The sequence below is a fragment of the Rhinatrema bivittatum genome, chromosome 17, assembly GCF_901001135.1.
Source record: "Rhinatrema bivittatum chromosome 17, aRhiBiv1.1, whole genome shotgun sequence".
Taxonomy (NCBI): Eukaryota; Metazoa; Chordata; class Amphibia; order Gymnophiona; family Rhinatrematidae; genus Rhinatrema; species Rhinatrema bivittatum.
Window position 1 is genome coordinate 31,009,105 of NC_042631.1, and position 21,782 is coordinate 31,030,886.

The window sequence follows — 21,782 nt, forward strand, 5'->3', positions numbered from 1 at the left end:
ACTTCCATAATTCAGTACAGCAGCATTGATTGAGTTCTCAAAAGAATCGATTGCAATGTAATTGGTGTTTATGTTGAAACCTGGTCCGTGTTCTAACCCAAGGTTGAAATATTTGGAAAACTTACTCATCAATCAGAATTTTTAGGATCTAGGGAAAATTTTTCCTTTTTCTCATTTTATTCTTTTTTTTTTTGCTGCTGCTCTGATTTAGTTTGGCCTTTTTTCTTATTTTGCCATTTTTTAATTGTTGAGTGTATATATATATTTTATTTTTTAACTTTTTTCCCCTTTTGTTTTTCTAAATTTTAGGCAATAGATATTCTAGTTCCCAGTATTTTTCTAACCATTGCACTATAATGCCTACTCTTATATTCCAAGGTTGCATGTAAGGCTCCACCAAAAGAATAGAAAAAGTTCAGTAACTGTGACTCTTGGAAACAGACCAGGCTCCTAGGAACACCAAGCTTTGAGCTGATTTCCCTGGCATAATGGGCTTCTAGGGGAACAGTCTTTGGATTGATCTTCCTGGTCCAGCAGATGCTTGAAAAGAAAAGGGGGGGGAGGCTTGCAGCACAGCCTCTTCCTTGAACTGCCTCCCGGTCTCCAATGTCGCTGTGCCTGCTATGGACTCTGTCAGGAGTTCAAAGGTGTTTGCTCAGTGTGCAGCAGCAGCCAAGAAAGCAAATAGAATGCTAGGAATTATTAGGAAAAGAATGAAGAATTAAAACAGAATTCTTAATGTCTTGAATATTGTGTGCAGTTCTGGTCACTGCATCTCAAAAAAGATACAGCAGAATTAGAAAAGGTACAGAGAAGGGCAACCAAGATGATAAAAGGGCTGGAACAATTCCCCTATGAGGAAAGGCTAAAGAGGTTAGGAGACTTCAGCTTGGAGAAGAGATGACTGAGGTGAGATTTGTTAGAGGTCTATAAAATGAGTGGAGTGGAACAAGTAAACTTTAATCGGTTGTTTACTCTTTCAGAAAGTTTGACTAGAGGACACACAATGAAGTTACTAAGTTGTACATTTAAAACTAATAAGTGAATATGTTTTTTAACTCAATACATAATTAAGCTCTGGAATTCGTTGCCAAAAGGTGTAGTGAAAGCTATTAGTACAGCTGCGTTTAAAAAAAAAAAAAAAAAAAGGTTTGGACAAGTTCCTGGAGGAAAAGTCCATTAACAATTATTAAGGGAGAGTTGCAGAAATCCACTGCTTATATCTAAGATAAGCAGCTTGGAATCCATTTACCCCTTGGGAACCTGTCAGGTACTTGTGACCTGGATTGGAAACAGGATACTGGGCTTGATGGACCTATGTTCTGACCCAGTATGGCAAGTCTTATGTTCTTACCCTCCTCCCCTCCACTGACATCCAGTTTCTCTGAGTAGGGGTGAGGCTCCACGTGTAAGTCATGGCGGTTCAACATGTTAGCCAGTGCATTCTGCTTGGTTTGTGTGCAGGCAGGTGCCCAACCTGCCATAAGCAAAACCAGGTGGATTCCCAGTTCAAGCTCTGGCCAGTGTGCTTGTATCGGCAGGATTGGAGCCATTTTACTGCCACTTTGAGCAGAAAAAAAAATGTAATTACCGTATATAAATGTCAGGCATACCAGTCTTTTTGCATCTCTTCCCTCTGATGGTTGAATTGAGAAGTTCCATGGGTGGGCTAGAGATTTGCCTTCAGGCCTCAGCAGAATCTGCACAGCTCCAGTTTGCTATAGTGTTATTGCAGCAGGTGACCTTCAGACATGTTGGAATTCCTCTCTGCTAATGGAGTGATTGAGGGATTAGCCTGTGGAACTGGCCATCCTCCCCTCCACACAAAGCAGGCTTCCTAGAGGGGCCTTTAAGACTAAATTAGCTTGTGCTGCTGAAAATGACTGTAAAGTGGTTCTGGTTGGGCATCACATTTGGATTCCTCCTTGAGCATTTCCCAGCTATTGACATTCCGATTTGGAAGCACCTCAGATCTGCCTTGGCAATGTTAAGGGTGCTCGAGCACTCCTCTGGCTGGGACAGTCCTAGGTAATTGGCAGGAGGAAATAGCTGGGCATCCTCAGATAGGGGTCATGCCTCAGTGGGGAGGCTGTTCAGGAGATAAGAGCTGGTGACCCTTAATTCCTGGTATGACCACCTTCAGCACTCGGAGAAACAATAGAAGACAAATTGTAGGGGGATTTTCATATGCCATGACCCTATTACCCCAGTTTTAAAATCTCTTCACTGGCTGCCCATCACTTGACGTATCAAATATATATTTATGACAATGGTTCATAAATTGATAAATAACAATATGCTCTGGATTAGTTCTATCTCATCTGATACGTTCCTCAAATAAGCTTCTACTTGAGGTGCCATCTTTCCGGCTGGTAAATTTAGACGAAGCCCAGGAGCGAGCTTTCTCTGTCTCGGTCCTTTTCTATGGAATGCTTTACCTGAATTTATCAGATGTCTAACATGTTCTTCAGCTTTTAGAAAGGCAGTAAAGACTATTCAGAACACATTACTCCAGTCCTCAAATCATTACATTGGTTACCAGTGAACTGGAGAATTCAATATAAAACAGTAAGAATGTCACCTCACCATGGATTAATACAGCATTGCATATCCACACTCCGGTTCCCACTCCATTCATCTGCACGTCTGCTTGATATTCCTTCTCCTAAGCTGGCCAGAATGAGACACACGAATGCTCTTTCTCTATCTTTGGTCCTGCTCTATGGAATTCATTACCTTCTAATGTACGTCTCATGAAGGATACCAAATATATTTTTTAAACTCTTGAAAACCCGTTTATTTAACAATACCTTCTCTTCTCTTGGTTAAACTCAGTTTGTCATCTACCCAATGATTTGTCGATATTGCTTCCCAGTGTCTTAAAGACTCTATTTGATATGTCTAATTAGTAATCTCTGAGATGTATGTCTCTAGCACGTTTGTCAGTTTTTTTAGTGTATTTTTATTTGCATCTGTATGTCTTATTGTACACAGCCCCAAACTATTTCAGTGGGGCAAGTATTACCGTACATACTGTAACTAAGCTTTCAGTGAGGTCAGCTGAATATAACTTACTGTCATCCTCAGGCAGAATAAGTCTATCAATCCTTTTTGAAACTTTTTTTTAATCTGGGTTCTGCAGATGTTTATTATTTATTTTTATCTTATTTTAATGTCTTATGTGTTTTCCATTACTTTATTCTGATTTTATTGTCCCATATTTTATCCCTGTATTTATATTGTTTAATTTGTTTTATTGCTATTTGTGTGCCATACTGTAATTCACTGTGAATTTTAGATGCGTGCAGAGCATAAACGTTTGAAATAAATACATAAATCTCCTCAGTGTGGTGCACCTGATTCCAGCTAAAATTGAGGTATTTATATTACCTTCCCAAGGAAGAGAAGGATAGGGTGTTGGGATCGCTAGTAGGGGGGAGTTGCCCACATTTGGTGGAGGAAAGCAGAATGTTCAGGTATCCTCACTACAGAAAGAGTGAGGCTCCTCTTAAACAATCTTTCAGTTTTTTCCCCTCTAATCTACCTCCCCGGGCTGCTAGGTACAATGGCTTTGTGACTCAAATGCTCCTATTGTGGGTCTAACATCTCTCAGTGAAGGCCAGGTGACCTTTCCCAAAGGTAACAATTTGCAGTCTCTGGAGAATAGGGAAGCCCTCATGTCTCCAAAGAAGAAAGGTGACCTTTAGGCTTTGGATGTCATGGGCTCAAAGCCTCATTATTAGTGTCCACTTCTCCCTTCCATGTCACCATGAGCAGGACCTGTTCCAGAGCAATGGAACTGACCGTAGCACCTTAGTATAGACCCATGTGCATCTCGTGCAATTTGCTCTCTTCTCAGGGTGATCATTGCCCAGTGTTGCAAGGCTTTTTCCCTCTAGAAACGTTTTAAGGAGCCCAAAAAAGTGTTTTTTCACAGTTGCCTTTGGCAAATCCGGAGCAGCAGAAGCCGGGACAAGAATCCTAGTGGAGAACTAATGGCTCCAGATCTAGGCAGAGGGCCAAAGCCAGCCATTTAGCATTCCAAAAATCTTAGCTTTTAGCTCAGAAGGCGGCAGCTCAGGTGGTAATGGTCACTGTAATGCCATTAGCAGATGTAAACCAACAGGGAATCTAGTAGCCCTCAGGTATCCTGGTAAGTGAATCAGATTTGGTCTGGGACAGAGTTCCCCTAAAGGACCTAGCAGCAGTTCACATGGCCATCACTGCCATCATACAGACAAATGTTTTAAGCTGATACTTTGAAGACCCTGAAGTGTAAGGCTCAGGAAAATTGGCCTTGGCCCTACTAGGGGTCAGATAGTGTGCTTCCATGAGGGGATTTCAGATTAGCCTCAAAGTTCCAAGTCAAGCAAGTTCTTCAGCCGAAAAGAAAAGCAAGAGCCAAGGAAGGGGTTTGGATATCCTATAGAACCATGGCCAGCATCTAGTCTTCGGCATAGGTTTCTGACTTGAGTTCTGAAAGTGCAAGCAGGAGTGCTTCTTCACTCTTTCTTCTAGTCAGAGGATTCTTCCCTAGAAAATCTCTTCCATTCTTTCACAGACTTGGCTGTTAAGAGAACCAAGCTACTTAGCAAAAGTACTTGATGTTGGAGTTCCCAGCCTTTGGTGGTGCAAAAAAGGAGCACCTAGAAGACCTGAAAATTTGTTGCCTCAGTCTGATCCTTCCATCAAAGGAGGTAGGGGCAAATCTGGAAGAGGGCAGAGACTGATTCTGGCTTGCTGCAAGAGAGAGAGGCATTGAAGCTATCTCGCTGCTCTCCTGTTAGATGCTTTCTTCCAAGAGTACAAGTTCTCTGCCGCGAGAGCTCTTCTCAACTTGGAAGTGAATTTAGTTTTGAAGGGATCAGTCATCCCTTCCTCTTGAGCTTTGTAGTGTAGCATTTCTTTGAGTCTTGTTGTTGAAATCAGTTTCCTTGGGGGCCTTTGGTAAATTTAAAGAAAAGAGTATCTCTGTGCCCAGTATGCTCTTTGTTGGCCAGTAGTGTTTCACTATTGTCAGAATCGGGCTTTTCTCACTTATGAGTAAGAAAGTCAGGAGATGTAAGCCAGAATGAGGTCAAGCACTTCAAGTGTGTTGGAGGTCACCTTTGGGATGTGTGTAGGTGACCAGTTTCTTCTTAAGATAGGTCTTTGGTCTATTAATGTATTCTGTTGAAGCACGGTGGTTTCTAAGGCATCAATTTCAGCAGTGATTGAGGAGTGAATTGGCCTGCTCCAACAAGAGTTTGCAGCTGTCAGTGACCCTGCTCGATCTGGGTGTAGGAGTCTTTATATGTAGAATCTCTTTCCAGAAATTAATGGCAGGGCAGCACTCTTGCTCCTATTAAATCCCTTCTGTAAGCACTTTAGTATGGGTGTGCAGGTGGGGAGAAGCTATGTCTTGTGTACAGGAGTTCTGAGAGCTATTGTGGCTTCCTCCCACCTGGATTGGGAGAAGCTTTAGTACATCCCACTTATCTGGACTGGTCTGGAATGGATTGTAAGGAAGGTGGAAGTAAACTTATCTGTTAGTTTCCTTTCCTTTAGTCCTGCTAGACCAGTTGAGTGTGCTAACCCAGTCTAACAGTCAGTGTACTGTTGTCCAAGCTGAAGACAGTTGGCTTAATTGTGAGCTGGGTGTAGGGATTCTTATTCCTGTGTTAATGATAAAATGTAAGTTTGTAAGGTTTTTTTCTTTGGCTGTATCAGGTTTGGTTGTGATGGTGATTTGGAAAACAAATGCTTGCCTTTAGTTGTCTTAGCTTTGACATAAGATACTGAAGAGCGTGCGGGTCTTTCAAGTTCCCTCCCAGAATAGAGGGGTTTGGGTACATCCCACTTGTCTGGATTAATCTGGGGCACGAACAGGAAAGGAAAATTGGTTCTTTCCTACTAATTTTTGTTCCTGAAGTACCATGGATCAATCCAGAGACCCGTCCCCATCTTTCAAAAGACGTCCTCGCCTCTGGATGTTGCTGAGCTGATATGTGATATATTCAGAGTAATGAGAAGTGTACATAGTTTCAGGTGTGTGTTCTCTCAGGTTAAGAGGGTGCAGTTTCTTTCAGGAGGCTCCAACCTTTAAGCATCTGTTCGGCCAAGGTTTATTGGGGTTTGTTAAGGTAGACATCTTGGCTTGGGTACAGGTCAAGACTGAGGAACTGCAGGTGGCAGTGCTCAACGTTTTTGTTCTCTGCCGCCACCTGCTGGTAGGGATGCATAAACCCACTTGTCTGAACTGATCTGTGGTACTTCAGGAATGAAAATTAGCAGGTAAGAACCAATTTTCCTATGCTGTGTCTTGCGGAAGCCACCATAGAAATTATTTGGTTATTTGAGAATCTTCATGTTTTATTCATTCCTATGGCATTATGTGGCAGGAAGAATTTTAACAAATGGTGAAGAGTGGCCATCCATTCCTGATTTTCTGCCCTTTCATTGTTGACATCAGTATCTAAGCATGCTCATTGTGGTTCCTCTGCACTTATTCCAGATGTTTATGATTCCGTTGGTAGGGAGGAACGCAGATCTGAAGTGGGATGATAATGGACTGAGAGATTAAACAGAGGGTGGTAATGAGTGAATCATAGCATGGACTGTTCAAAAACATTACATAAATTCTCATTTACTTGGCACATCCCATACAGGCACCCCCTTCTGCTAGCATGTTTTGTTTTAGCATAAGATGCATATTTTTTCATTTGAGTATTTTTCCATCTTAACATTTTCAGAGTCCTGAATTTGGTTGAATTGAATCCCCATAGTGTCTGGGTGTTAATGTCCAGGAGCGCAGCCCCCAAAGCTACCAACAAATTTGAACCACAGCAAAAAGCCAAATACTTTCAAAAATAATAAGCAAGCAAAAATGGATTAAATATTATATAACTCAACATTTGGGTGCCCTTATGAATCTTTTGCCAGGATGTCTTTCTTTTTGTAGTCTTCTTGGGGGGTTCCTTGCCTTCCACCCTTACTGGCACAGTGGTTCTTATTATTTTGCTCTGAAAACATATTTTACAATCTTATTAATCAGTATAATATATGCTACAGTGAGTTAGTTGTAAGGGGATATTTTTAGCAAAAAGAATAGTTGTGTTATGTGGCTTTTAAGCTTCAAATTCTTAAATGCTTTTGATGTCTTATTTTGATAGATATGTCCCTAAAACATCACTATCTGCGCCACCATGGCCTGAAGTAAAGTTACCTGACCCAGTAGAAGAAGCTGAACACCATGCAGGTCAGTTACTACATTGTATATATTAATACAATGATCATCAATTACCTTTTTTAAACTAAGAAAGTTACAGACTTGCTTACTAAGTCAACCTGGAGGTACTGCTGGATTTTAAACTTCCTTTATCTGAGCAATCAGGGATATTTGAAATACATTTGTTCTCATAAGTTTACATACCCCTGGCAGAATTTGTAAGATGTGTAGCATTTTAAGAAAACGTGATCAGACAAAAACACATCTGTTGTTTTTAATATGTTTCAAATTAAACTAGTAAGCATCATGGAATAGCACAATCATTAAACAAACCATAGCAATAAGGTTTTGAACAAGTAGATGTGACTCGGTTATTTTCACTTTCGAATAATAGAAGGACTAGGGGGCATTTCATGAAGTTAGCAAGTAGCACATTTAAGACTAATCGGAGAAAATTCTTTTTCACTCAACGCACAATAAAGCTCTGGAATTTGTTGCCAGAGGATGTGGTTAGTGCAGTTAGTGTAGCTGGGTTCAAAAAAGGTTTGGATAAGTTCTTGGAGGAGAAGTCCATTAATGGCTATTAATCAATTTTACTTAGGGAATAGCCACTGCTATTAATTGCATCAGTAGCATGGGATCTTCTTAGTGTTTGGGTACTTGCCAGGTTCTTGTGGCCTGGTTTTGGCCTCTGTTGGAAACAGGATGCTGGGCTTGATGGACCCTTGGTCTGACCCAGCATAGCAATTTCTTATGTTCTTAAGGGAAATAATAAAATGGTCTTGTTCAAAAGTTTGCATACCCTTAGTTCTTAGTATCATATATTGCTCCCTTTTGCATCAATGACGGCTTGCAGTCTTTTGCGATAGTTGTGAATGAGGCCCTTTATTTTCTCATGTGCTAGAGCTCTCATGTGGTAAATGGCTAAAAATTCCCAGTTAATCTTGGTGGTCATTTGGCTGCCAATCATGAGAACTGGTGACTAGAGTTGTTTTTATGATCACAACTGAATTTCTACCACAGTATCTCTGAATCCTGATAGTCATGTGGTTGCCTACTGATGACAACTGGTGACCAACAGGGAATTTTGAGCAGTTGGGGCAGAAATAAATCTGTCCTTACTCTCCAGTACCTCAGCTTTGCCTCAGTGTCTGATCAATGCAGAACATATATTTAATTCTCCTCTATGCTGTAGCTATAAACCAAATCATCACATTCTGGTTGTAAGGCACCAAAATAAAAGCTATATTCTGCTTGAGGAAATTTAGAATTAAATTCACAAAATGTACTGAACCTCAAAGGTTCTTGGTCCTACAGAAAGAAAATCAAACAAATAAGATGACCCTAAATTTGTTAATACAGAAAACTATTACACAACTGGTTAACCTAAACTTGTAACTAGCATCTGGCAACAGGAAACCAAGATGGTCTATGCCAGAATTAGAAGAAACTTCCAGGCTTTCGTGTAGTTTACTTGTGAAGTCTGGCAAAGATCCAGAGGCAGTCAAAAATGTTTGTTTAATCTTGGTGGTCATTTGGTTGCCAGTCATGAGAACTGGTGACTAGAGTTGTTTTTATGGTCGCAATTCCATTTCTATCACAGTACTCCTGAATCCTGATAGTCTTGTGGTTGCCTACTGATGACAACTGGTGACCAAATAAATATTTTTGACCATCCAGCCTCTGGATCTTTGCCAGACCAATTCTTGAGTTCAGCCGGAGCTACTGAGAATTTGTTAGAGTAAATATGAAAATGTAAATTATTAGAGCATATGTGCAATGTCTGTACAGTGGCAAGACAGCTAATCAGAAAGCATTATTGAAATGTATAGTACTGTTAATCACCCATAATGGGCTGCAGTAGAAAGCTTTCATTGAAAATACATGCCTTGTTTCATTTGCACAAGGTCATCCACTTGCGTTGTACTAAAACACAAGTGGAAAGCAAGTCTTACTATAAATTAAAAATAGCCTTGAACTGTATTCTCAGCTTGGAAGATCAACAGTTTGGCCTGAGGAAGTCTGTGTGATGATCACAGAACGCTTGGCAATGGATGACTTGTACTGTAATCCCACCAGGTGCAAGTAGTCTTCCTGCTGACAAACCCTTAGTTGTTTAATTTTTATATGTTATGGCCTTGGATAAACATGGATCAAAGTCTTTGATGTAATTGCCTGATGACACAGTTTTATGATGTCATACTCATATTGTACTCCATCATTAAAGACCAATAACCATCAGGAAAATGATACCGGCATTAAGGCATCTTAGGTTCAACTTTATTTTGCCATGGCAACACTTCTCAAGTGCTTGAGACAGTGAGCCTTTGGCCCTTGTGCCTTACAGTGCTCAACAAATAAGCCGCACCTCCTCATGTTTTAATATCCTCACATACAAAGTTAATCAAAGATTTTGACCTTAGATTTTCAGTCTTTAAACTCCGCTCTGTCTGTGTGTATATCCAATTACAGCATTTCATCCCATCCTATGTGAGCAGTCATGCTGTTGGAATGTTCAGTCTCTTTAAAATGTTTGTAGAAAACTATGTGCATTTCTTACTCCTGGGAGAATTCTGTGCAACACAGAATTTGCATAGATTTCCTGCCCGGAACGGAATTTGACATGGGGACTAGGAGACAACACTTATCGGTGTCAACTCCTGTGGGCTTGTAGGCAGGCTACTGGTGCACTGTATTACATGGTCCAAGATGGAGGAGGGAACAATGAGAGAGAAACCTGAACAGGTGAGCAGAACTGGGGGGGGGGGGGGTTGCAGGTTAACTGGGGGTCAATCCTTGAAGAGTGAGAGTTGAGGGTTTGAGCCTGGAGGCAGGGAACCGGAGAGATGGGTGGGGGGGGAGGGAGAAAGCTCCTGTCGCTGCTTCACATTTGAAAATGGTGCCCTTGCAATACCCCTGTGGCACTCCCGCCCACTGATGCTGCCCTAGGCAACCGCCTAGACCCGTCTAATGGTTGCACCAGCCCTGACTTTAGCTGCTAGTGTTCCTATTCAAGAGAGCTTAGTATCCATCCATATCTGTAGATCCCTAAATATTGCACTGAACAGTTTTTCCTATCCAGCACAATTTCCACTACCAGATATTTCAAATGTTCTTGAGGCCATTTAAAAGGAAATTGATCTTGTATACCCTGTACCATTTGTTTGTGAATGTTAATATTTATAATTTTGGATATACTCATTTTCACCTTAAATTTCCACTAAGAAGGTGGGGCAGAGATATAAACGGCTTAGATATAGAGAATAGAACATTATCAGCACAGAAAGTTTAAACTCCTCGTGCCCCAGCCTAATCTCAGTGATGTGCACATTCCTATGGATTCTGTCTGCTAAGGGCTCCATAGCCAGGGCAAAAAGGAGTGGCAACAAAGGACACCCTTGTCTAGTTCCCCTCCCTAACTGAAAGGTTTCAGCACATCCTCCAACGAGCTTAGAGCTTCCTGATCCAGGTAGAAAAATATCCACCAATCCAAAATTTCTCCAGGACTTGAAATAAGAATTTCTAGTGGAGGCAGCTGAATGCCTTTTCATCCTCTCTTGTTGAGAGCATAGATAGGACTTTATCTATTGGAGCTGTTCAAACCAGATTAAGAGCTAGCTTAATATTATCCGATGTGTGTCAGCTGGGAATAAACCCTCATTGGTCTTTATGAATTAGGTCCGTAATCACCCCCACCAATCTATTTGCTAGCACTTTTGCCAAAATTTTTACATCGATGCTCGAAAGGGATAATATGACCAATTTTCCCTCCAAGGAATGACTAGGTGTGTGCAAATGTTTTTTCGTGTGAGCAATAATTTTTTAAAACCAACAATTTTTGAGCGCCGGTATTAACATTGCATATCTGTATATAGCACAAAGAAAAATGTATCTCATTGTATATTTAATGTTAAATATCAAAATTAAGAGGACCGATTATGATGTTATTTTACTTATAATTTTTTTTTCTACTCAGTCTATTTTACTGGAAATTCAAACAGTTTCTCTTCTGAGCCTAGCTACTGTGCCGAGAGTGAGACAGGTAGTCGAAAGCAGGCACAGCACGAGTCAGACACAGCCTCAGATCGGAAGCAACAAAGCATGTGAGCGACCGTGTAAAACCTATGAGCGACACTCCGAAATGTATGAGTGACCGCTCACACGCTCATCTTACAGAGAACCAGTGTGTATGACCCCTAAAACGACTTAGCTCTCCCTTTGGGAGAACTGTTATAAATGCCAACTGCACAGATGGTGGGAGGATCTTACCCCGAAGCAGTGAATCAAAGACTATTTGCAAGTGGTGAGCCAGCAAATTGCCAAACCTCTTCTAAGAATGCGCCATGAACCCGTCTAATCCCGGAGATGCATCAGCTTTCACATTTTTATTTTTTTTTATTGTTGCTAAGATTTCAAACTCGGGAGTTTCCATATTCAACCATTGCTGCTGTTGCTCCTGAGTGAAAATCAGTAATGCTATACCTTTCGACTAGGCTCCTGTAACCCCCATTCTTAATTGCTTCATCCAGCGAATCGAGCTCCTGATAGAATTGCTTAAGATCTCTGTTCTGTCTTGCTAGGATTAAACCACCATCCGTATCCCTTATTTGCATAATCTGAGCCCTTGCTGCTTTCTGGTTCCTTTTAAGAGCCAGAATCCTAGATGTTTTATTTCCATGTTTGTAATAGTTTGTTCCAAATTTCTAAGGACTTTTCTAGATCCCATAACCTTGGGCTGCTCTTCCAGCTCTTTAATCAGGTAAAGCAGAACTCTTAACCTCTCTACTTTTTTTTTTTTTTACATTTTTCCATTTAAAGGCCCATGCAGTTAATTTGCTCCCTATCATTGCCTTCAAACAATCCCAGACAATAGAGGGTCGCATATCATCTGTATCGTTTATTTCTTAAGTATTCATGAATTTCTGCCTCCATATTAATACACATTTGTTCATCCTTTATTAAGGAATCATTCAGCCTCCAAGGTTTTTTATTCTGGCTTTTAGGGTAGAACCCCCTGTAATTTCACCCATTTGGCGACATGGTCTGACCAAGTCTCACGCACACACACACTGCATCAGCTGCTAAAACTATTCCCACAAGTGACACCCACTGATAATAAATCTGTTCTAGACTATATCTCGTAGATTAGAATAGAAAGAGTTTCCCTCTCTTATTTCTTTGTTAGTCCTGCCCCAGACATGTTGTCTAGCTCAGGTTTAATTGTCAGATTGAAATCTCCTCCCCATAACCAATAATCCTTTAACAAAGGGCACAAAAAGTTCCGTAACTTCATCAAAAAGGTCCCTTGAGCACAATTTTGTGCATATAAATTTACAATAGTAAACAACATTCCTTTGATATTAACATTCAAGGAAACAAAGCTCTACCTCCTGTATCCCTCTTGACATCCAACACCATAGCATTCAACAGTGCTCCACCCTACAACGCGTATTTTTGCTACAGTTAGAAGCTAATGCAATCTGGGTGTAATCCTTATGCCTCAGCAATCTTTAATCTGCTTTTTTTCATATGGATTTCTTGTACTAGCATAACATCCACATAAATCTAATACATGCTTTAAAAAAAAAAGTTGCCTTTTCATAGGTGTGTGCAAGCATCTAACATCGAGAGAGACCATAATTCAAACCAGCATTTTCTGTTAGCTAGACCCTCATAACTCTCCCAGCTCTCTTAAACCCCTGCTAACCCCCATTACCCTTATTCCTAACACTAAATGAACCTCTCCACTCATCACAGCTGTCTCCTCTCCCAAACCACTAATAACCAAGAACCCTTTAACCCCCACCTCTCACCTATCTTCCCTGTTTCCCAAACCATTTCTTCCATTCCTACTCTCAGCAGGAAAATCCCTATCAAGGAACTGCTTCACAGACCAGATGATCCAGTGGAAAATAAAATCCTAATTAAATTCAGTTGTTACCACTAAATGAATAAAAAAAACGCAAAAAAAACCCACTGCTACAAGTCCAAGACGTAAGCAATACCTTCAGACATTTAAATATCAAGTTGAATGCCAGTCAAATCATAGCATATCATCCAGGGATCTAATTTCTCCTGCTTCCCTCCATCTTCTTGATGTCTTCAAAACAGACAGCCAAGCCACCGTTGTGGTGCTAAGGCTTTCGAGTCTTACTGACGCGTTTCTCTCCTGCTGGAGCCCTCTGCCACTTTGAGAAATCCCTTCTCGGAAGAGGTGCTGCAGCCATTTTCTCAGCTTTGCTGGCACCGTCAGATCACCAGTTAACAGTCCTGTTGATTTCAATGCATAGCTGTACTTCGCCTATTGTTTTAACCCTATAAGAGGTGCCGCTAATAGAAAAGGAGATTTCCACGCCCACGGTAGGTCACCTTTCTGCCCTTCAGTTTCTCTGTAATCTCCTTCTTCTCTTTCCTCATACACAGATTAACAGGGGATAAATTGCTGAATATTTCCAATTTATGTTCCTCCCATTCTCTTTAAACAAATCAATAGAGGATAAACTAGAGAATTATTTTCCAAGGAAAATTGACACCTTTTGATATCTTTGTATAATAGTTTCATACAGGGTGCAAGTCTGCCAGTGGCATAGGCTAAATGGCACATAATATAATCATATACCAGTGTTATATTGTCCCATCAATAACATTTCAAATTCCACTATTAAAATGCAATATTTTTGCGTTTCTTTTTATATTAATGCAATTAAAACACTTATCTTATGTTGTCTGCAAGCCTAATTGTCTTTCAAACAGTGGTGAGCCCTCACTGCTCCATTGACGGCTGTATAAAGGAAGCTGTTCTCCAGTTTTCTGCTATATAGCCCACTGTGTGCCGAGATGTTAACAGAAAGGCACTGGCTCCAGTTGATAGCCCAACACTGCAGTGTTTCTGTGTCCTTACACCTGTATCAGGGGCCAAGTGTTCAATATCACAATATTTTTAATGGACTTGTGTCTTAGTATCTCATTCAAAAATGGCAATCAGTTCTCTCTTTAACGGGAGAGTCCCAAAAGCAGGCAATTATTTCCCGGGCATGTTATTTCATTTGGAGGCTTAGCGCCCTGTGTGCTCTCTCAGTACCGACTCGCTCTGAAGCAGGAGCCAGCCAACGTTGTCCCTGCACTCCAAGAACACTTTTTCTGACTTTCTGAATTACCCCAATGTAATCCTGGTACTCGTTTGATTCCGGTAGCCCTCTGATTCTGATGATGTTGCTTCTTGAGCAGTTTTCGAGATCTTCCAGTTTATCCAACATCCCAGAATGAGTCGCTTCCACCTCTTTAGTGATCCTTTGCACCTCTGTTATCTGCTCCATATGATGCTCAACTCTGCTCCACCTCTTCAATTCTGTCACCAATCTCAGTGGCCTCGCTTCTCAGTTCCATGATCACATCCAGATCTTTTTTTCAGTTCCCGGAACCAGCCCTTAAGCTGTGCACAGATTATCCTTTACCTTCTCCTCCACTTCTGAACTGGAGGAGGCCCGTACCTACGTACCATCATCTCTGGTTACACACTTAGAGGAGGCCTCCCCTGTGCCAAAAACATTCTTTATCTCAGTGCTTTTCTGCCAGGTTGCCATCCCCCACTTATCAGTTGTCTCAAGCACTATTGAGTGGGTTTGCTTATCTAAGAAACTGAAATTACTAGATATTTCATCTAGTCACTGCTCTCTGTCTATGCAGCCATCTTGTTCTCTGATGTCACTTCCTCCCTTCTGTTGTTGCATTTCACTGAATTTGACTGGTCTAGTTTATTTATTTATTTATTTATTTAAAAATATTTCTATACCGTCTTTTCAAACTAGTTTGATCAAGACGGTTTACATGTAGTTGAGTAGCATTGAAAAAACACTCCAAGTGCTTTGTATGTTTGGAAAACAACTTTTGTAAAAAGACAAACCACAATCTTTTGTTATAGTGGCCTTATGAACACCTCCTGAGAAAGGAAAGAAAAATGTTTCTGCTTATAAGATGACATACTGTGTAAAACGGCAGTTCAAAGGCATCTCACCATTTCATTATGTTAATGAGAAAAGATTGCCAGCAGCTTGTTCCTTGTTTACCAAATGCTATTTGAAACTAAGCTGAAATGTCTGGCTTGGGGCCCAGTCTCTCTAGATTTAATATTAAAATGTCATGGTCTATTGTGTCAACAAATAATCCTCCTGGGAAAAAGCACTGTTTTTAACTGCACATGCACAGATCATTTGTCAGCGCGAGAGTGCAAACATAATGCTGGTCATGTAGTGTGCAAGCATCACTTTAGAATAATAGCTTTCATGTGACTATAGGCCTAATAACTGATCAACTTACAAAAGGGGTCAAATCTGACTGGCCTCTGTAATAATATCAAGCAGCTTGTATTATGAGGACTCTGTGTGTGGCATGAGTGAGTAACAGTCTCAGTTGCACATATTCCTAAAACTATAATCACACCAGCACTTTAGTTGGCAGCACCAGGAGTTGTGGTCATGGACTGAATAAGCAAGCATGGGGATCAGAGCCTCGTCTTCGTGTCCCTAGAGGAGGTGGGGTGGCAACATGGCAGAACTTATATGACTGTTGCTTCTCTGGTGGATAAATGGTGGATGTCTGTTTCAGTTCAAATGTACTACAGTTTAATGATATAAAAAAAAATTAGGATTGTTTTGGTAACTGAAGTAGAGAAAAGCAAGGAGATCCAGAGAGGATCTTACCATTAATCACGAGTTACTCTCATGTTGTCCAGGCATGAGTGCTTTTGAGCACAGTGTGTACAGTCGCAAGTAGAAAGAGGTTGTTTTTTTTTTTTTCTTCCTTCTAGGCACTGGGTCTCATTTCTCATTCACGTTGCTCTCTGACTCTCTTGTGTTACCCTTGTCTCTGTTTGAACAGAAGGAGATATGTTCAGAGTTGTGTTGTATAGTTTGCTGTGGACTGTAACTGGAATGTGTAAGATGCTGATGAAAATTCATTTCTAAACATCTTTTTCTATTAAAAATTGTGATACTAGGTCTGGGTTAACTAAAACGTTTTAATATAACTTGATCAGCAGTTAAGACAAAATCACTTTCTGGTTTTCATTTCATTCGTGAGCTGAATTAGACTTTTGTAAGCTCTTCTTCTTTGGCCTAACCATCCACATTTTTTGCTTTTAGTCCCTGGGTGGTCTTGAATAAAGGTTTATGGTGCCAATTCCCAGCCCTGGTTCTGATTTGAGCTGGAAGCCCAAGAGAGAAGGAAACTGCCAGATCCAAAAATAAAATAGGGGACGTGCCTGTAATGAAAAGGACTGAGCAGAGAAACAAAAGGGGAAAAATGCAATAAATTAAGGAGAAAAAGAAAGAGAGCCACACAAATATATATAAATATGTGTATATATTTATCTTGAATCTATTTACTGGCCTTCTATTAGCTCAGGATGGGTGTACAAATTACAAAACCACACTCACTTTGGAAATAACACTGACCCACACTCACCATTCTTGTTTTCACAATGTATCTTTTCATCTTTATGAAAATGTTTGGAATAGGATGCTTCATGCCTGTCACCCTGTAAATGAAGAGGATTAAGGAACAAGAGCGTAGGTCACTTCTAGAGCTCTGGATCTTTTTGATACATCTACTTGTCCTATAACTTCATGCCCCACGACCTATGCTCCCTCTGTGCCTTCCCGTGTACTTGGCAGTCAGGAAATCAATAACAACTTGGCCACTTGTTTCTGGAGCACAGATTCATTAGCCATGTGAACTTGCAGATTGCCACTTCCTAGCATGGCTCTCCTCATTAGGCTCTGCTGGGTACTTCCTGAATTGGCCACAGTCATAGATTTTGGGCTTGCTTGACTATTGATGTGACCCAGCATGATACTACTTAGGTTGTTACAGCACTTGTCTCAAAGTAAAAACACTGCAGAGCTCATACACCTAATACAGTTTTCAATGTGCTTACTGAAATTCATAGTCCATAAGAAATTGCCGTGCTGGGTCAGACCAGTAGTCCATAAAGCCCAGCATCCTGTTTCCATCAGAGGCCAAACCAGGCCACAAGAACCTGGCAATTACCCAAACACCAAGAAGATCCCATGCTACTGATGCAATTAATAGCAGTGGCTATTCCCTAAGTAAACTTGATTAATAGCAGTTAGTTTTCAGATCCAACCTATGCAGGGTGTCACTAACACCTTGACACTTAATTTCATACCCGTACTTGCTTATTCGCATGTCTATTTAACAGTCATTATTCACCTTTATATTACCGCTTACTGCAGACCATTTACGCTACTAAAGTTCCTTGTAAAAATGTGAACACACACATACTATTCAATACACGAATAAGGTTATTTTGTTATTTGTTTATATTTGTTAAATATTATTGTTACTTTCAATGTTCCTTGTAATAATATTCAATGGTTGATTAGTTATTGTTCAATGTTCTATGTAAAATTACCCCGGTCTAACCTCCCAGACCAGGGCAACCTTTTCGTTACTTGTAAACCGGATTGATTTGTATTGAATACAGGAATTCCGGTATATAAAAATTAAAAATAAATAAATAAATAGTTAATGGACTTCTCCTCCAAGATCTTATACAAACCTTTTTTGAACCCAGCTACACTAACTGCATTAACCACATCCTCTGGCAACAAATTCCAGAGCTTAATTGTGTGTTGACTGAAAGAATTTTCTACGATTGGTCTTAAATGTGCTACTTGCTAACTTCATGGAATGCCTCCTAGTCTATTATCCAAAAGTGTAAATAACCAATTCACATCTACTCATTTTATTTAGAATAATTTAGCGGTGGGCTAATTTTCAAGACAGCATATAAGCCAGTTATGGAGAGTGTTTCTCAAGATGTGATCCTGTAGCAAAGAATGCCTTAACTACAGTCCTAGTCAGTATAAGAGTGAGTGGATTCTTCCAGGAAGACCTTAAACAGCACAGGGAGAAATTGGTGTTCTATCATGTCCTGGGCAGATGGAGGGGGTTTCAGTCTGATTAATTAGGGTCATCAAACTTGTTTTTGTGATCATCACTGATACCTTATCAGCTGTATTTCAGCCACTCATGAAAAGTAGACATTCCAATAACATGAAAAACAATTTTTTTTCTGTTTCATCCCTTGTTTTATTATCATTTTTAACAGAGGTTGTACAAAAGATAAATGATCTGATTGCTACTGGGCAATTTGGAAGACTTTTTGCTGTTGTTCAGTTTGCTGGTCGACAGTGGAAGGTAACCAATGAGGACTTGATTCTGATTCACCTGTCTGTGGAGGCTGAATGTGGAGACAGAATCCGACTGGAAAAGGTATTGTGTGCATCTTTTAAACTGTTTACGTAATTAAACATTGGGTATTAGCTGGTGCAAGCTGGGGACCTATGGCTGACTTCCAGGTTCCCCTTTCCTAGCGTGCTGTGCAAGTTCCATGTGTTTGGGTAGGCTGGACCACTATTGACCAGCCCGGAGAAGGGGCAGGTAGCACGTGAGTACTTTGAGGATCCTCTGTTTCCACATCCCCTCTCCCCCCCCCCCCCCCCAACCCCTTTACTCCCTGCAGCTGCAAACCGCTGAAAGGTGGGTATCGTGTGAGCAGTTAACTATTTAAATTTCAGTAAAGTTTAGTTTTTTAAACACTATTTACAGCTTCATTTTTAATCTCTACAAATATTACCTGCATTAGGCAATCCTTTTGGATAAAAAATAATTCAGTGCAAGAGGAACCAGATTTGGAATATGAGGTTCAATTGTTGGAACCCACCCTCAAAAAGAATATGAAAATGTTGGAAAGTTACAGAAACGTGCAGCTGAGTTAATAGATGGGTGTCCAGGGTTAAAAAATGATTCACTTTTCTAATAAAAAAAAGAGAGAGGATTTAACTACACTCTTAACGGGCCGATACAGTACAGTGCGCTCCGACGGAGCCGATACAGTACAGTGCGCTCCGGAGCCGATACAGTCCAGTGCGTGTTTTCCCTTACTCCTTATTCAGTAAGGGGCGGAAAACCCGTGTCCAACCTGCCGAACCGAATAACGCGCCCTCAACATGCAAATGCATGTTGATGGCCCTATTAGGTATTTGCGCGTGATTCAGTAAGTAAAATGTGCAGCTAAGCCACACATGTTACTTTCAGAAATTAGCGCCTACCCAAAGGTAGGCGCTAATTTCTTCGGGCACCCTCTGACTTAATATCATACTGCCGGGCCTCATTTAAATACAGAATCGCGCACACAGGTGAGTGGCCTGTGTGCGCCTGCTCTCCTGTGGACTGTACTGAATCGGCCCAAAAATGTCAGTGAGCCCGACAGATTTTTTTTTTTTTTTAATCATAGGTGCAACAAATGAAACGAGGGGCATCCTGGAAATTGGTTTCACCATTTTCAGGAGAAGGGATTTTTTATCTAATGAATGATCAAATTAATGGACTGTTTTTTTGCAGTGTAGACTGTCCAGGATTAGGCACAGTCCAACCTGAAAACAAAAGTGGAGACATTAGAAACGAAGGCTCAGTAGCCATGATGACCTGATGTTTAGCATTTAGAGAAATGCCAGATCAGGGACGAGCTGTTCCGCATTGCCATAACATCCTCACCACCTTCCTGAGCCTGGGGCGTGTGTGTTTATCATGACTTTCATAAAAATCATAATTTTGGTGTGGTCTGCTTTCATTTTAGTTGGTTCGCAGTTTTCAATGATTTTTTTGGCTTTTGCATATTTAGCCATTATTTTTTGCATAATTACTACTTTTTTAAAGATCTTTTTTTTTTTTTTTTTGAATATTTCTGCTGAGCACAGTCTGCCTTCTTTAAACTGATTTTCAAATTTCAGACATTCCTTATGGTTTAAAATACCTACTGTTTTCTTAAATATATTGTTCTTTTGAAATGCAAACATTTTGTAATGAAACTAAATATCTTGCTTATAATTTAAAAAAAAAAAAAAAAAAAGAGAGAGGAGCTTTTTCCTGCTACACTTAAAAAAAATAATCTTTTAAAGTGACCATTATAAAGCACTGGGTTCACCTGACAATTCGTTTTTAACCCAAAATCTTGTGCTTAAAACGGTTTAATCATCAGTCACTCAGATATAGTGTGTAGGATTTAAGTCCAAACAATGCCTACTGTTAAGAAAACTTATTTATACGACGCACGCTTTTTGAGTCCTGGATACAAGGACATAAGTGAGCAATGTTTTTTCCAAAAAGCGAGCGCCATATATTTATTTATTTGTTTAAATTATTTCTGTGCTGTTTTAGCTATTACATAATTGATCAAAGCGGTTTACATAATCAAAGATAAAACAACTAAAAATAAATAAAAATCAAATAGTTGCACATAAGAAATGCGATAATTACCTTCCATCTTTGTTTAAACATAAATTAAATAGTAAAAAATCAAGTAGTTAAAAATAAAAAAAAAAGATAGTAAAAGAGAAAAATACAATTCATTTCAAATCCCTATGCTAGTTTTATTTGCTTTCTTTGTAAACTAAAAACCTAATGCTATTTACTTAACTCAAATGAAGGAGGAAAAATGAGTTTAATTGGTTTCAATTTGGACTCCTTGCTGAATCAGTTTTCATCTTCAGCACTTTGTGTGTTCAAGATTCCCACCTTCACAAGATAAGTGAACTTTTCTAAAAATATTGGATGGTGTCAGCACTGTTGGACTTAAATCCTGCACACTATATCTGAGTGACCGATGATTAAACCGTTTTAAGCCCAAGATTTTGGGTTAAAAACATGAATTGCCAGGTGAACCCAGTGCTTTATGATGGTCACTTAAATATAATCTTTTAAAGTGTAGCAGGAAAAAGCTCCTTTCTCATTTTTGATTATAAGCGAGAATATATTTTGTTTAATATTGTTCTTGCACTTTTTGGGTCTTGTTTATTTTTTTAACATTTCTTAATGTGCATGGAATAGAAATATTATAACAAAGGTGGGGAGTTTTGTCATAGTATCGCAAGGAGCGCTTGACTTCTGATTTCTCCCCTTCCCCCAAATTTGCTAGCCCAAAAACAACTCTGCTTTAAAAAAAAAACCAGTTTCTGCAAATTCATGAATGAAAAATACAGCAGCCTGCAAGATATTTGTGTTTTGTAGATCAGAAGGGAGCCCAGTGGTAAATCAGTCGGGCCTCTTTTTTGTCCTCATGATATATTCCAAAGGGGATCATTTACTACAAATGCAGAAATTTGTGTGTGGTTAAGGGAAGTCCGTGCACATTTCAAAACCTTGTCACCCGCTCCAGTTGAAGCCTGAGAGGGATTCTTATTGGTCTAAATCCCACATGCATTCCCTGGGTGTGAACCACTTAGCACCACGTTTCTCTCGCCCTAGCAATGAGCATGAGATTGACTGCTCTTTGATCAGCATTCCTTTGATGCGGAAGTAACTCTTGCCGATAAGTTGCACCAGCAGTGTGATGATAGTAACTGAACTGTATAACTTAACTTCTTAGGTGCTACTTGTCGGCAGTGATGACTTTACATTGATTGGAAAGCCACTTCTGGGGTAAGTCCTGCAATGTCATTACTGATACAGATCTCCTTTGACTTGTCAAACTGGGGTGAAGAGTAAGAAAGAG

General features: G+C 40.1%; 1 protein-coding gene across 1 annotated transcript in view; it reads left to right on the forward strand.

Annotated features, from left to right (window-relative positions):
- The window catches only part of MRPL21 (mitochondrial ribosomal protein L21), a 45,608-nt gene that overhangs the window by 1,699 nt on the left and 22,127 nt on the right, over nucleotides 1-21,782 (forward strand). The window contains exons 3-5 of the mRNA XM_029582234.1: nucleotides 7,152-7,237; nucleotides 18,339-18,502; nucleotides 21,657-21,709. Of these exons, the coding sequence (XP_029438094.1) occupies nucleotides 7,152-7,237; nucleotides 18,339-18,502; nucleotides 21,657-21,709 (303 nt within the window). The remainder of the gene's footprint in view (nucleotides 1-7,151; nucleotides 7,238-18,338; nucleotides 18,503-21,656; nucleotides 21,710-21,782) is intronic.